We start from the raw sequence: 15,357 nt of genomic DNA on the forward strand, positions 1-15,357 counted from the left end.
CAAGGTAGGCAGTGTTCCCACTTTACAGATGATGAAACTGAGGCTTACAGATGATGAAACACACCCAACATCATGTACAGTGTAAATGCTAGACCCAGGACGTTCCCATGTCTTCCTGGTCTCATAGCCTGTGGTCAGGCAGCTACGTTGTTATTTCCTAAGATTGTGAAGTTTAGCATTATCACTGAAAATGTCTTCCTGGAATCAAACCTCTCTCCAAGAGTCACTAAAATAAGACAAATTACAAATGGGCACTAAGATTCCTTCCAATTCTAAATGTGAACTAAATAGGTGCTTCAGAAACTAGATGTGTTCAAGGTTGCATTTGCTATAGGCAGAACCTTTCTTTCGAAAGGGAGCACATAGGTCAAAAAGTGTATAGGGATACATTGTTACTTGGTGTAACGTTTTAGGTTCAAACCGTAGAACCACATAGAAATAGTTTTGGCATTTTTTACGTGGGGTGACTTTTAAAATATGCACAAAAGGAAAGAACCTTCTGCAGAAGGAATGGAGGCCTGGTTTCCAGAGCCAAATCCACCTGCACCTCATGACATTGGCCCTGAGGGCTTTGCATCCTGTCTTCTGGGACCTTTAAGTCTATCTCATTCATCCATCCATCCATTCATTCATCCATCCACACACCCATTTGTCAATTCAACTAATGTTTATTAAGTACCTACCCTGTTTAAGTTCCTGTATAACTATGGAATAGCTTGGAGACTATTGATCATAGTTAAAGGTAGGATAGATATGATTGAAATCATCTATGTATAGTAATAATCTAATTGTTCTTCTATTAAAACAATATATTTGTTTGCTATCCTCATGGCAGATGTTTCACACAAATTTGATCCTTTATTGAAAGTCTCACACAATACGAAAGCAAGAAGAAAAATGATTCGGCCTAGTAAACTGTTTATACCAAACCAACGCAACCTCTCTGTTGCGTTGTATCTGAAAATGAGGGTAACGATGCCCCACATACCTACTTTCCAAGATGCCATCTATATGGGAGCTGTATTTTGGGGGATGTTTTAGCCATGGGATAAGAGGGTGATCACAGCTATCACCAACACTGAGTTTAAATAAGATGTTGTGTGCATTTAAAGCTATACATTAATAAAGGCTAAACATTTAATATGTTCAGATGCTTAAAGCATCATTGATGCCCATTCCTAGACCGAGTCCTTCTCTGCCTTAATGTTTCCTTCTTCCGCCCGCACCATGTCTCCCAGATAATGACTGGGATGTATTTGGTATGAATCTATCGTCCAGTTTTAAATCATATTTTACTGAATTTAACATGCTATTAACTATAGGAAGACTCTTATTTTGGCTAAAATTAACAAGAAACAACAATTAAACCAAACACACATAGATAAGTTGCATGCCAGTTTTAGACTGTTGAAATGTAAAAATAAACGTGTGTCTAAAAATCCATGAAATGAAGTAGTTTCCCACATATATATGTATCCATCAAAAATATGTAATGTTTTAAATTTAAGGTTATAACCTACAAACAGTTTATACCATTAGTTTTTAAGATTTATATTAATTTTCCAGTTGAGAAGCTATGCTCCAGTGCCCTGATGGCTGTCCCTGGGAGGCATGTCCCTGTACACTTTTCTCACTGCTATGGCCACACAGCATGCTGAGGCCAAGTCATATTTGATCATTGTTTCTCTCCTTAAGATCATTAGTAGCAGCAATTTTCAGGGTAAATGGGATCAAACTCCACACACATTCCCCAAATACTGTTTTTGAAATCTTTTTATCCTAATGTACATAAAGTTCATTAGTATATATAATCATGAATATATGGAATATGACTGACTGTCATATTTGTTTATCAGTCCTTCCTGGTGGATATTTAAGTTGTATTCCAATGTTTTGCCCTCACAATGTTGCAACTAATACATGTATACATTGTGTCCACTTGTGTGAGTGTTTCTCTAGGTTATATGCCAGAAAGTAGAACTCCAGATCCTGGATCCTGCCCAGATGGCTCTATAGCATGGGTCTGCAAGCCCATATATCAAATCTGGTCCACAGGCTTTATTTATACAGCCCTTGAGCAATGCACAGGAGTGGTTTGTGCATTTTAAAATTACTATATAAGTACGCATAGAACATCATCAGTGTTGCCTCTCGGCCCTCAAAACCTAAAATATTCACTGTAGGGACCTGACACTTGCTGAGCCCTGTTCAATGGGCAAGCTATACTAGCTCACCCTCCCAAGTGCCGCAGTTGAGAACCCCATGTTCTTCCTTCCTCATGTATAGTTGACGTGGTTAGGCTTAAGATTATGACAGTCTGATGAGTTGGATGGTAGTATCACTTGGCCTTTAGCTTGCATTTTTGCATTTCAGTAGTTGTTGATAAGGGAGCACTTCTTCATATGCTTACTGGCCATCTTTGTGACCCACCCAATCATATTGTAAGCTTTACCTGTTTTTCTAAAAGCTAGTTGGTCTTTTTAGAATGCATTTGTCGGAGTACTACATATCCTGTGGGATAGTAGTCCCGTGACTGCTGTAGGAGTTGCAAATTTCCTCTGTTAGGCAGCATTTTGTTATTTCAATTTGTCTCTGATGGCTTTTGACATTATATTTTGACATGGTCAAAACCATCCGTTTTTCACTTACGGTCAATATTTATTCTGGATTCATGCTTAGGAAATTCTTTCCCACCCTGATGTGGGAAAAATATTCTCCTCTGTCTTCTAATTGTTTTAAATTTCTGGTCTTTAAGGAATCTTAACGTACTGCTTGTATATAGTGTGAGCCAGATAAAATACACTGCTGCAAGAAAACTCAAAGGTTTTTCTTAACCAGATTTATGTGAAGTGTTTTAAGCTTTGAGATATTTGGTTGGGTTCTCTGATTATGAAATCTAAAGCCAAAAGGACAACTACTCAGATTTTTTAAATTTATAAATGATTTTTTTAATGTTTTTAATTTTTTTAAGTTTATTTATCTTGAGAGAGACAGAGCAAGCTAGAGAGACAGAGACAGAGACAGAGAAAGAGAGAGAGAATCCCAAGCAGACTCTGCACTGTCAGCATGGAGTCCAGTGTGGAGCTCGAACCCATGAACCACAAGATCATGATCTGGCCGAAACCAAAACCGACCAAGCCTCCCAGGCGCCCCTATAAATGATTTTTTTTTTAAATGAGAGCTAATTAACTCACTGAAAGAAGGCACTCCACAAGACATGAAATCTGAGTGTCCCTTTCATACTATACTACCCAAAAAGTCTTGGGACCAAAGTCACTTTGCCAGTTCACTTGAGATTTTGCCTAAAACATGATCAGCAGTTGCTCTGCTTTTCTGGACATCCTCCAACCCACAGTCACTATGACAGGCTCTACAATGTTAGCCCAATCTGATTTAGCCCAGTTTTCCTGAATCTCAACTGCTATGTCTAAGTACTAACCTACATCCTGGCCAGTTTGGCAAAGAGCTCAATCCCTCCCCTTTTTGAGTCTATACCTAGTACAGAAGTAGGACAAGTAAACACAGACCAACCAGCCAACCAACAAACAAATAAAACCTGTGATTTAAGACCTACTGATGCAAGTGATAAAAGGCTGTGGCTTGCCTTCTATTAGGGCCCACATAATACTTCTGATTCCCGCTTATCCCAGCCCTACCTGATCTGAAATAGTTAAAATATTGGCAGTAAAACAGCTGGAGACAGTCTGTGGATTGACAGATAAAATATGTGGATGGAGGCCCTAGGCCTGTGTTCAATATGCATCACATCCCTTTAAAATCCGAACACAAGTTAAAATCTCCATTCCATAAGCCTGTCTTTAGGCTTGAACTTAATTAAAATGAGCATTTTTCTTAAATTGTACGCTTCTTTTTGCAAAATACTACAAAGCATTTTAATCCAAATGAAAAAAAAAAAAGTCCACATAAATATACAAGCTCTGATTTGTTTTTTATCCACACTGGCCAAGTCGTGCTGCACAAGCCAGGGAGTCCCTGATTTAGTCTTTTCAAGGACAGGCATATGCCAGGCAGCAAAATAAGAAAAAAAAAATGTTTGGCTGCAGTTTGTTCTGGAATAAAAAACAGCAGGCTATTCCATCGCCCCCTGGGGGCACCAATTTGTCAGCCCACAATGAAAATCAAGCTTAAGTGTATAGCAAATGCATATTCATAACCATTATCTATTGTCTCTTTAAAATGTCTCTCTCATCCACCAGGTATTTATTCTGTATTTCTGTCCTGACTGATTGCGGTTTGCCCAGTGCTTGTGAAATTCGTCTCCCCCCCCCACCCCCCACTTTTGCCAATGATTAGGCGATAAGGGCTATTGAAGACTTACCCAGTTGAAAGACTCTATTTTTTTTTTTTTTGCTCAGTGTTTTTCCCTTTATTATTGTTTCAAAGGAAAGCCCTGTGATGTGAATACTGAAAGAGAGAAAATGTAATTAAGCGTTCATTGTGGATAGTCTTTTTGTTACCTTTGAAGTGCTTAAATTAACACAGCAATCTCTTGATTTTGCTTCTGTAGTGGCAGTTTTCTGAGAATAGTCATATTTTGCTGACAAAAATGGCATTCCAAAGTGTAAATTAAATAACTTGATTTTATAGAATTCATTTAAAAAGTGCATCTGTGTTGAACATACCCCATTTTACATTGCTCTGATTGCATTTGACTTTTTGTTGACCTGTGTAAAAAACGAGATTGTTTCCAACACAGCTTGTGAGACAACTTAGGATAGTGTGATTCTAAATGGTAAAAAGGAAAAAGAAAAACACGGGATTATGGGGTGTTGACCAGGTGCCTGCTGTGCTCCTGTTGTATGCTTGAAAATAATTTTTAAAAAGGAATTATTAATAAAGCTCATTGTAGAGAGAGAAATAAACTAAAGGTGACATTTCAGCTAATGGGCTATTGTTAAGCTGCATCAGAGGGAAAAGAAAGTAGTACAAGTTAACTTTGAAGAAGTGGGAAGGGAACGGGGAAGATTTGGAGGACGAGGACAGGACTATATGCAGAGTTAGAGAGAATGCAAAATAGAGGTAGACATTCTCAGCCAAGAAAACCCACTCAAAAAATGGTAAGGCCACCCTCTTTCAAAATAAACCATGACTTTCAGTAGTCTGAGTCATGCTGACCCAAAAGTTGAGTCTTCGGTAGAGGAGAACCTTGTTGTGCTGGGCAAAATGGTCTTGTCACAAGAAAACTGGAGGCAATAACGATACTGGGGAACACACCTGCTTCTGTAATTTGTCAAATTGTGCTAAAATGTGTTCTGGGTAAAAGGAAGGAAAACAGATTAATTGTCTATGGTTGAATGTATAAAACTTAAAACATAGCAAATACCTAGCAAACCCTTAGCTCAGGAGAATCTGGCTTTTTCAGTACAATGTAAGGAGTGAGAACAGCAGTTAGAGAAGGATAGAGAGGCCATAGGATTTAATGGTAGCTGAACACCTGTTAAGACACTGGGACAGGAGCCATATTGAACCCAGAAATGGATGCTTTGAAATCCACTAAGCTAGAAGGTCAAAAATCTCACTAGTATGTTGGTATGTCATTCATAAAAATTCTAGGAACGAGATTGGATGGCCCCCCAGAGATTTAATATGGCATTTTCCCCACTAAATGTATTGTCAATGCTAAAAATATCTTGAGCAAACTAGAAGAATTTGGTACCTGTGATATTTTAATAGTTATTCTACACTTTTTCATTGAAATTGGTGATTTATAGTGTATCAGTATTGCTCATAAATAAGGAGGTACATGTATTACATCAGTTGTATATTACATAGTAGAACAAATACTTGTGTTGCCTATTAATATAATGGAAAGTTATAGAGCTCTGTTAAAAAGTGACTACTAGCCAATGCCTAAAAATATACAGATGAACTTCTTTTTCTAAAGCATTGAACAAATTAAATACCACTGTGTTGAAAGTATATGTGTGCCCTAACAAAGCTCAAGAGAAAATGAAAGGATATACCATTAGCCTCTTTTGCCCCTGAAAGTACATCATTCAGAAAAATTGTGATGTAGTATTCTGTGCCACATTATAAATTCAAGTATTGTGTAAATCCAAATATTAAAAAAAAAAGTAAATAAAGCAGAGCGGGTTAATTGCATAATTTAGAACTGGCCAAGTGTAAAGGTAAAAGCGTTCCATGGAAATGAGGAAGCTCTTGTGAATCAATGTGGTGAGTCCCTGTAAAAAACCTATTTATTCTAGCAATAACATTTTAATATACACCTGTGAATCACACATATTGGCTACGGAAAACCCTTTGGCACAGCACATGTGGCGCCTGTGGGTAAACACTGACTGAAAATAAGATTCAGACGTCAATGTAATGGGTTCAGATTCCGATAAGCATCACCTCAGCTTTCTATAAAAACGGAACAAAAAAGTGCAGAAGGAAACTGGGAGAACTGGGAACTGTTCTTGCTTTCAGAACTAGGATTTGTCCCCCGTTCCTATGACTTTGTCAGGGCGGTGGAGGGTTTGGGGTTTTGGAATAGCCTACACCAGATCAGCGTCCCACTCAGCCCAACTGTGCACAGCACCGGGTCTGTAGGAAAAGAGTGTCTCACTGACAACGTGAATTAAATAAAACAGGAGCCGAGCTGCCACCCTCCCTTCACTTCTATTTCTTTATCACAGTGGTTATTGCCACCTTAGTCGAGTCTGAGAAAAGAACCACAAAGTAATTCTCACCTCCTTGCAATCGGCCACAGCTCAGCCCTGCCTCTCCTGCACCTTCTGTTTCCATTCCAAACAGGCAATCAAAGCCAGACGTCGTCGGTCACCTCTCACTCTAAGTGCCAAGGTGCCACCTTATCACAGTGCTTGGCAACAAGGACCAGGCTAAAAGTCCGTATCCAAATGGAGTTTTGGGAGGAAATGAGAGCTCCACACAGATTTTTCAATACAGATTCTGCATGCGCCATCATGTTGTCAGGTTAATTAAGCAGCAACACCTAAACAAAGATATTTGTTGAATGAACTTAGGTTTAATGACAGTTGAAAGCAAGCTTTCAACTTTCTTTTACATTATTCTTGAATTTGTTGTCCAAACCCCTCCCAGCTGCTTCGTCCTGTGGGTGTGGGCCTTTCAATTCTCAGAGCCCTTTCATCGAGTTTGCTAGCAAAGCCAAACCTTTTCCTTTTGGAGTCTTGCCTTCTCTCTATCTTGAAAGCCAAACTCCCAGCTACATGGGAAACCTTATATATTTAATTTTTTTTTTTACATTTTATTTATTTTTGAGAGAGCGAGAGAGAGACAGAGCCCAAGTGGGGGAGGGGCAGAGAGAGAGGGAGACACAGAATCTGAAGCAGGCTCTAGGCTCCGAGCTGTCAGCACAGAGCCTGACACGGGGCTCGAACCCACAAACCATGAGATCATGACCTGAGCCAAAGTCGGACACCCAACCGACTGAGCCACCCAGGCGCTCCAAAACCTTATATATTTAATAGCCCTTTGTCAAACTGTACTTTATGCTGTGCAGTTACTGTTTCAATGAACCAATTTAAAATAACTACATTATGCGTTAAAAATTACATTTGGGAGGACAAATTTAACAGAGAGGAAGCAAATGTCATCACTTAGTGATTATTACAGCCTCCCTCTCATACCTGCCAACCTCCCAGCCTCCCTTGGTGGCATTTGGGCCAACTGCCACCCCTCCATCCTTCCTCTCTGGCCTCTGGTGGCAGTGCTCTGTGATACTTAACTGCTCACCTGGCCCCTAATAAGCCACATGTTCCCAAGGCCTTGTCTTTGCTCATGCCACCTGGAAATCCGTTCTCGTAATTCTCTTCCTGCCAAAATCATCTTTTCTCCTTAGTATCTTGATATCTTAGTAGCACAGGGTTGGACCCTATCAGTGCCTCACAATCTTAAATAAGTAGCACTCAGAAGACACACCGAGGCCTATTGTCCCAGATCAGCTCTCAGAAATCTAAATGCTCAGATGGCACAGAACTAAATGTGTGATACTCTGATTGGGCTTAGTTTCTGGTCGTCAGTCTTCACATTGGTATGAGCCTCACTCTCAACCCCTGCTCCAACTTTGCTTCACATTCCTCCTTTCTGACAAGGAATGACATTTTCCAGGATGGAGCTTGAGGAAAGCAGGGGGGTGCAGCAGAGGGTGGCGGCCACACTCAGGGGCAGCAGCAGTAGTGGTGCCAACCTGGGCGTGTTCAGCATCCATGACTTGGCCCCCACTTCTCACCAGAACTTGGCAAGAGGTAGCCTTGCTGGAGGTCCTGCATGGACAGGGGGTGGCCTGCACAGAGTTGGAGGTCTGGGAAGTTCTGGGAAGAGAGGGGAGGCCTAAGAGAGCCTCAGAAACAAATCTCTCTCTGTTCCCACCTGGAATGGAAGAACTTCTCAGCTTTCCTGAGAGTTGAGAGCCAGTGCATAGGAATAGCATTAGTGTAAGAGCAATGTCCCAAGCTGGAGACTAGATGGAGAGTAGAAGGGCATAAATGGAGACCCCCAAAAAGATACATCCACATCCTGACTCCCAGACCTGTGAGTTTGGCCTTATTTGGAAAAAGGGCCTTTGCAGATGTAATTAAATTAAGGTTCTTGACATGAGACATCCTAGATTATCCAGGTGAGTCCTAAATCCAATGACAAGTGTCCCTACGAGAAACAAAATAAGGACAAGACACAGGAAGAAAGAGAAGACCACATGAAGACAGAGGTGGAGGCTGGAGCGATGCCATCACAAGCTAACTAGCACCTGGCACCACTGGAAGATGGAAGGCAAGGTTCACCCTCCCCCGGAGTCTCTAGAGGGAGCGTGTTCCTGCTGACAACCTGATTTTGGACAATGGCCTCCAGAACAATCATAGAATATACTTATGTTGTTTCCAGCCACTAAGCTTGTACAACTCATTACAGCAGCCCTAGGAAACTAACACAAGGGGTGTCACTGAGATTCAGATCTTAGTAGGAGCTGCAGGAGCTGAGGTGGTGACCAATTCAGCAGAGGCCCCCAAAACAAGCACTATCACTGTCCCTGAAGGTGGACAGAGGACAGGCCACATGGCCACAGTGGACCAGACCTGATGAGAAGCACATCATTGACCTTCGACAAACAAAAGGAATATTTATTCAAATGTAACTGAGTTTTGAAAGACTAAATTGAATTGATATAGCAAGATGCAGCTTTCAGCCATCAGCACAAATGGAGGGTTTATGGACTAAATTCAATTCATGTGTAGAAATATCAAGAAAATTATTTTAGGTTTTGCATATGTAAGTTTATGACTGTATATTTTCATACAGGCTGCACCAAACCACAGGGTTGTTGGGAGAAGATTGAACAGAAAAAGTGATAGCTGCAATTCGTTGAGCTTTTGTTGTTTTATCCATAATATTTCACAGACAAGGGCCCTGAAACTCAGTGTCTGGTCGCTAACTGAGGTCTCCCACCACAGTGCTCTTTCTCCCAGGCCGCCCACCTACAGCAACCCAGTTGAACTGTGAACCTCATAGCAGTGAGCTCAATATCATATTTATATTCCTGACCAGGCAGTGTCTGACACATCGATGGAGCCCAATCAACTGCTTGTCGAATTTAATCGAATAACATAACCTCACTGTCCTTAAGTAGCCTGCCATCTGTCTGGTGTTAGGAAAATCATTAAAAATAAAATATCCTGCCAACCCAGAAAACATCTCCATCAAGGTAGACGAGAAAGAAAACAGTTTTATTATTGAATAATCACTAAGCCAGACGGCAGTGGGCATCACAGGCAACCCACTAAAGAGACCACAAAGACAAAGCAATTTCACCTTGTATATATATTACATCTGTGTTCTCAAGATGAAAATAGCTAGGCCTCACATAAGAAGACTTGACAGGATCATTTATTAAATAGAGTTCCCCCTAAATTCACCTGGTAATTGGGGTGGCCATCTGTGGTAGCTAATTACCTTTATCTAGAAGAAAAAGAAAACTTCTCATCTCTTCAAGACAAGTATGTACTTTTGGAATGTGGAGCCAGGTTGCTAAGTGACACTCCCATGGCTCCCCGCCCCCCCCCCCCCCCCGCCCTGCCCCAGAAGAAGGGAGAAGGGAATGATAGATAGTTTGGCTAGTGTTTATATATCAAAGAGGTCACCCCCCTCCCAAGAAAACCATTCTTGGGTTGTAAAATAAGTGCTGTGTATACATCAAAGGGGGAGGCGAAGAATCTACAAAGTCATGTTTTCTAAAGGAAATGCTCTAAGAAAAGGAAGGAGAACAGTCACTTTTATCATGGAGGAAATTTTTTTTTTCTTTTTAGATTCGTGTTTGTCCTTTAGTGGGGAGATAGGAAAACTGGTTAGGGGCGCCTGGGTGGCGCAGTCGGTTAAGCGTCCGACTTCAGCCAGGTCACGATCTCGCGGTCCGTGAGTTCGAGCCCCGCGTCGGGCTCTGGGCTGATGGCTCAGAGCCTGGAGCCTGTTTCCGATTCTGTGTCTCCCTCTCTCTCTGCCCCTCCCCCGTTCATGCTCTGTCTCTCTCTGTCCCAAAAATAAATAAACGTTGGAAAACTGGTTAAATTAGACACAGCAGCGCCTGCGTAAGTGCCCGATGAGAAATAGAAATGGTGAAGGATGACACTTCCTCGAGGCAGGAGACCCTCTGGTGGGCATCTCTGAATTTGGAGTGAGATTGTAGGGGAAGGTAGATTCCTCCTCTGATATTGCTGTTGATGAGAATATCAAGGTCAGGCAAGGGGACTACACTTCAAGGGAACTATGAATGGTCCTGTTGAGAATAATGTCTGGTTAGAGAAAGACTAATATATCTGTGCCCAGATGCCCATGGTGTGGCAGACATGGTGATATCAGTAAAAATCTGTCATCTAGATGATTCTGTATCTTCTTTAAGTTCTGGTAGGATCCCAAAGGACATGGCTTTTAAACAGAAATATATTGGCACTTCTCCCAAGCCAAGCATACACTGTCAAAATTTAATAATATTTGGAAGCTTTTTTTCTCCTTGTTATATACCCATGGAACTTGGAAAAGAGCTAGCTATTAAATTTTGCATAATAAATCTCTCTGGTACTTAAAAGTCATGACTGAATTGCCTTAACTTTTTTACCTTCTTGCTTAACCCTCCAATATTAACAGATGGGAATAATTTCTTAAGAGGGAAATTGAAAGGAGGAACATAAATTAGGGATGAAAAAGATTATCAAATGAATGTGGAACTTTAGAGAATTCAAACTTGAAAAGGGACTAAATATTAAATATTTTTAAAAATTCTACTTTTTTGTTGCTTTCTTTTACTTTAATTTACCCATTCCAAAAAAGAAGCATACGCTTTTTTTTTTTAAGTTTGTGAAATGTGGTGAAATACAAAGAAAAGGGGAAAGACTGTTTTTCACAAAAGCAGGCATCATTAACATCTCTAAAGTGCCTCCTTCTAGCATTTTCTCTATTGTTCTTCTTTGTTTCTTGTTGCACTTCTACCATGTATACTGTTATTTAATGTTGTAATGTGAGCATATTTTCAATACTATTAAAATTCATGAGTGCATTAGTTATTTATTGCTGTATAATAAGTTATGAACAATTTAAGAGCTCACAGCAATAAACATTTATTTCTCACTTTTTCTATGGGTCAGGAATCTGGAACAGGCTGAACTGAGTGATTCTAGCTCGGAATGTCTCATGAGTTTGGAGTCAAGATGTTGATGGGGCTGCAGTTGAACAACAACTTGACAAGAGCTGGAGGACCAGTTTCCAAGATGGATCACTCACATGGTGGGAGGCTTCAGTTTATCACCACATGGACCTCTCTTTAGGCTGCTTGTGTGTCCTCATAACATGGTACCTGGCTTCCACCAGAGTGAGTGATCCAACAAAGAGTAAACTGAAACCCACAATGTCTTTCATCACCTGGTCTTATTAATAAATCGCACACAATCATTTCCGTAACATATTCAATAGACCAACAATATTCAGCTTGGGAAGAGGCTCACAAGAGTGTGAACACCAGGGGGTCCTCTTAGAGACCAGCTACTACAATGGGAATTTTTAATGGTTGTGTGATTTTTGTAATAGAGACCTGTATAATTGTATTATCTGTCTGTCAAGCACCTTTGTATATAAAGCTTTTTATTAATACTCCAAATTATTTCCTTGGATATAGTCTCAGAAGTGGGACTGTTGAGTTATAAAAAAATATTTCTTAATTTCCATTTTAAATTGGTTTCATAAAACAAAATAATATTTTATATTATTTCAGTTAGCATATGCATTGCCTTTAACATATTCATGATAAATACCTGAAAATTCTTATGCAGTGCTTCACAACTACATGTTCATTTTTCATTTAATGCATTCTATATAGTGTATTTTTTAGGCAGAAATCCTATAGCATATATATATATATATATATATATATATATATATATATATAGTATTTTGATACTTACAGCATGTGGGTTTTTTCATTGTTATTTAACCATTTTATAGATCCTCCTGAGTTTGTTTGTTGCTGTTATTTTGGACAACTTAGAACTTGATGAAGATCTTAAGAAGCTTAAACAAGTAAGTAATGTATGGGGAATTCTTTAACTCTGAATTTTAAAAAAATAAGGGTAAAATATGTGCTTACAGATAATGTTATCAATAGAGCTAGCTTCAAATTAAGAAAAATAGTTTAATAAATTAAGGCAGTCTATGTTGGCAGAATTTTCTTGTGTTTGACTTTTATCCATTATCTACAAAAAAAAAAAAGTTTTCTTGGCTCTAGAATTATCCTAGGAATATTTTTAAATTACTCTTTTGAGTAAAAGTAAGATGCACATAGTATAGGAAATTGGACTGGTGACTGTTCCCCTTCTGTCATTACATAAAGGTTGTTTGAGAATGAAATGCTTCAGGGCCAGATTGCCATTTTGCATAATTGTGTGTAATACTCTTGAACATCATCATAAAAATATTAAGCATCAACTTGCCTGACCTCTAGACACTAAAAGAGAATTTAGTCTTGGTGCCCATAGTCATTATAAGAAATGGAATAGAATAAATGATCAACTGTGTGCCCAGTTATGTATGAAAACAGATTGGATGTTATGGCATTGATAATCATACCCCAAAAATGTAAATGGAAATGTGTGAAGGTTATATGGCTGATGGCAGAAAGATGACAGGCATGATGGACCATTCTCATAGTTTCTGTTACATGGAAGATGCTTGGCATACATATATGGTTCGATCAAAGAGTAGAGACCCTTTGAAAAGTAGAGTTGGTGTGAGTGAAGGTCAGTGGATAAGATATTCTTTTTTATTGCAATATAGTTGGCATACAATGTTGTATTCGTTTCAGGGGTGCAACAAAGTGGTTCAACGATTCTATATATTATGCAATGCTCACCACAAGTGTAGTTACCATCTGTCACCATACAAAGTTATTACAATATTATTGAACATATTCCCTATGCTCTACTTTTATCTTCATGGCTTATTTATTTTATAACAGGAAGTTTGTACCTCTAAATCTCCTTTATTAACTTTGCCCTCCCCCCCCCCCCCCCCAGCAACCACCAGTTTGTTCTCTGTATTTATGAATTTATTTCTGGGGTTTTTTTGTTTGTTCATTTGTTTTCTTTTTTAGCTTCTGCGTATAAGTGAAATCATATGGTATTTGTCTTTCCCTGTATGACTTATTTCACTTAGCATAATACCCTCTAGCTGCATCCATATTGTCACAAATGGCAAGATCTCATCCATTTTTGTACCTGAGTAATATTCCATTGTATATATATACCACCTCTTCTGTATCCATTCATCTATCGATGGACAGTTGGATTGTTCCCATATTTTAGCTATTGTAAATAGTGCTGCAGTAACCATAGGGGTGCGTACATCTTTTCAAATTAGTGTTTGTGTTTTCTTTGGGAAAATACCCAGTAGTGGAATTACTGGATCATATGGTAATTCTATTTTCAATTTCTTGAGGAACCTCCATACTGTTTTCCAGAGTGGCCGCACCAGTTTGCATTCCCAAAAACAGTACATAAGGGTTCATTTTTTCCAACTTTGTTGTTTCTTGTTTTTTTTTTTTTTTTACGTTAACCATTCTGACAGGTGTGAGGTGATATCTCATTGTGCATGTCCTTGATGATGAGTGATGTGCAGCATCTTTTCATGAGCTGGCCACCTAGATGTCTTCTTTGGAAAAATGTCTACTCAGTTTCTCTGGCCATTCTTTAACCAGATTGTTGGGGGATGTTGAGTTGTATAAGTTCTTTATATATTTTATATTTAACCCCTTATTGGATGGATCATTTGCAAATATCTTCTCCCATTCAGTAGGTTGCCTTTTCATTTTGTTGATGATTCCTTTTGCCATGCAGAAACTTTTTAGTTTGATGCAGTCCAATAGTTTATCTTTGCTCTTCTTTTCCTTGCGTGAGGAGGGAGGTAAGATATTCTTGGATCACGCTCCCCAGCACTGCAAGAATAATAATAGAGATGTTAATGAAAAACTAAGGCTAGAAAACAAGTCTTACCTGGAATTATAAGAAAGCCCTATACATTCAGAATTTTCAAATTGCATCTGACTTGTCTTTTTTTTTTTTATTTTTAATGTTTATTTTTGAGAGAGAGAGAGAGACAGAGCACAAGCAGGGGAGGGGCAGGGAGAGAAGGAGACACAGAATCAGAAGCAGGCTCCAGGCTCCAAGCTGTCAGCACAGAGCCCAACACCGGGCTCAAACCCACAAACCGCGAGATCATGACCTGAGCCGAAGTCAGACACTTGTCGACTGAGCCACCCAGGTGCCCTGGGTTTTATTTTTTATTTAACAAAAGCAAAGACAGAACCTATTTAAAAGGTTTCCTTGTCATTTGCATATCCTAAAATCACTTAGGCATTTCATCCTTTTACTTTTGTTTATCTCCAAAGTCTGTGCTTCTAACCAAGGGTCGTCAACAAAAGAAAAATATATATATATATCTGATAGAAAGGATGCCCACTGTGAGCATATCAAGGAAGGATTTAAGTGTTTTCCTGTGCTTCAGCTACACAAGCAAAATGGCCCTCTGGGCATAGTGGAAATGATTTCTTCCAGATCTTTTCAGTTTGCAGCAACAGTGACAGATTATTCAAATGAGAGTTGGGAACTTCTCTTCTGCCACTGATGCAAATGCTTTATGCAGCTTCTAGTTATTGAAGAAACATGTAATTAGTGAGTTCAAAAGTGAAAACTGACCCATATCATTAGACATAACCAGTGAAAATCTGCTGTTGGATAGCCACCTCAGTCCTTGCTTTACAAATCTGGTATTTAGATGTGGATTTTCCTGTGTATGTTGCTTACTATACGTAGATTTTTAATG

At 39.3% G+C, this 15,357-nt stretch overlaps 1 protein-coding gene across 8 annotated transcripts in view; it reads left to right on the forward strand.

The window, feature by feature from the left end:
• Nucleotides 1–15,357, forward strand: part of NALCN (sodium leak channel, non-selective) — a 335,141-nt gene that overhangs the window by 200,278 nt on the left and 119,506 nt on the right. For all 8 annotated transcript variants that reach the window (XM_086708540.1, XM_086708523.1, XM_086708529.1 and 5 more), the window contains one exon: nt 12,487–12,561. In XM_086708540.1, coding sequence (XP_086564666.1) covers nt 12,487–12,561 — 75 coding nt within the window. The remainder of the gene's footprint in view (nt 1–12,486; nt 12,562–15,357) is intronic.

The sequence above is a fragment of the Puma concolor genome, chromosome A1 (genome assembly GCF_028749965.1).
Source record: "Puma concolor isolate L17-30 chromosome A1, mPumCon1.1.hap2, whole genome shotgun sequence".
Taxonomy (NCBI): domain Eukaryota; kingdom Metazoa; phylum Chordata; class Mammalia; order Carnivora; family Felidae; genus Puma; species Puma concolor.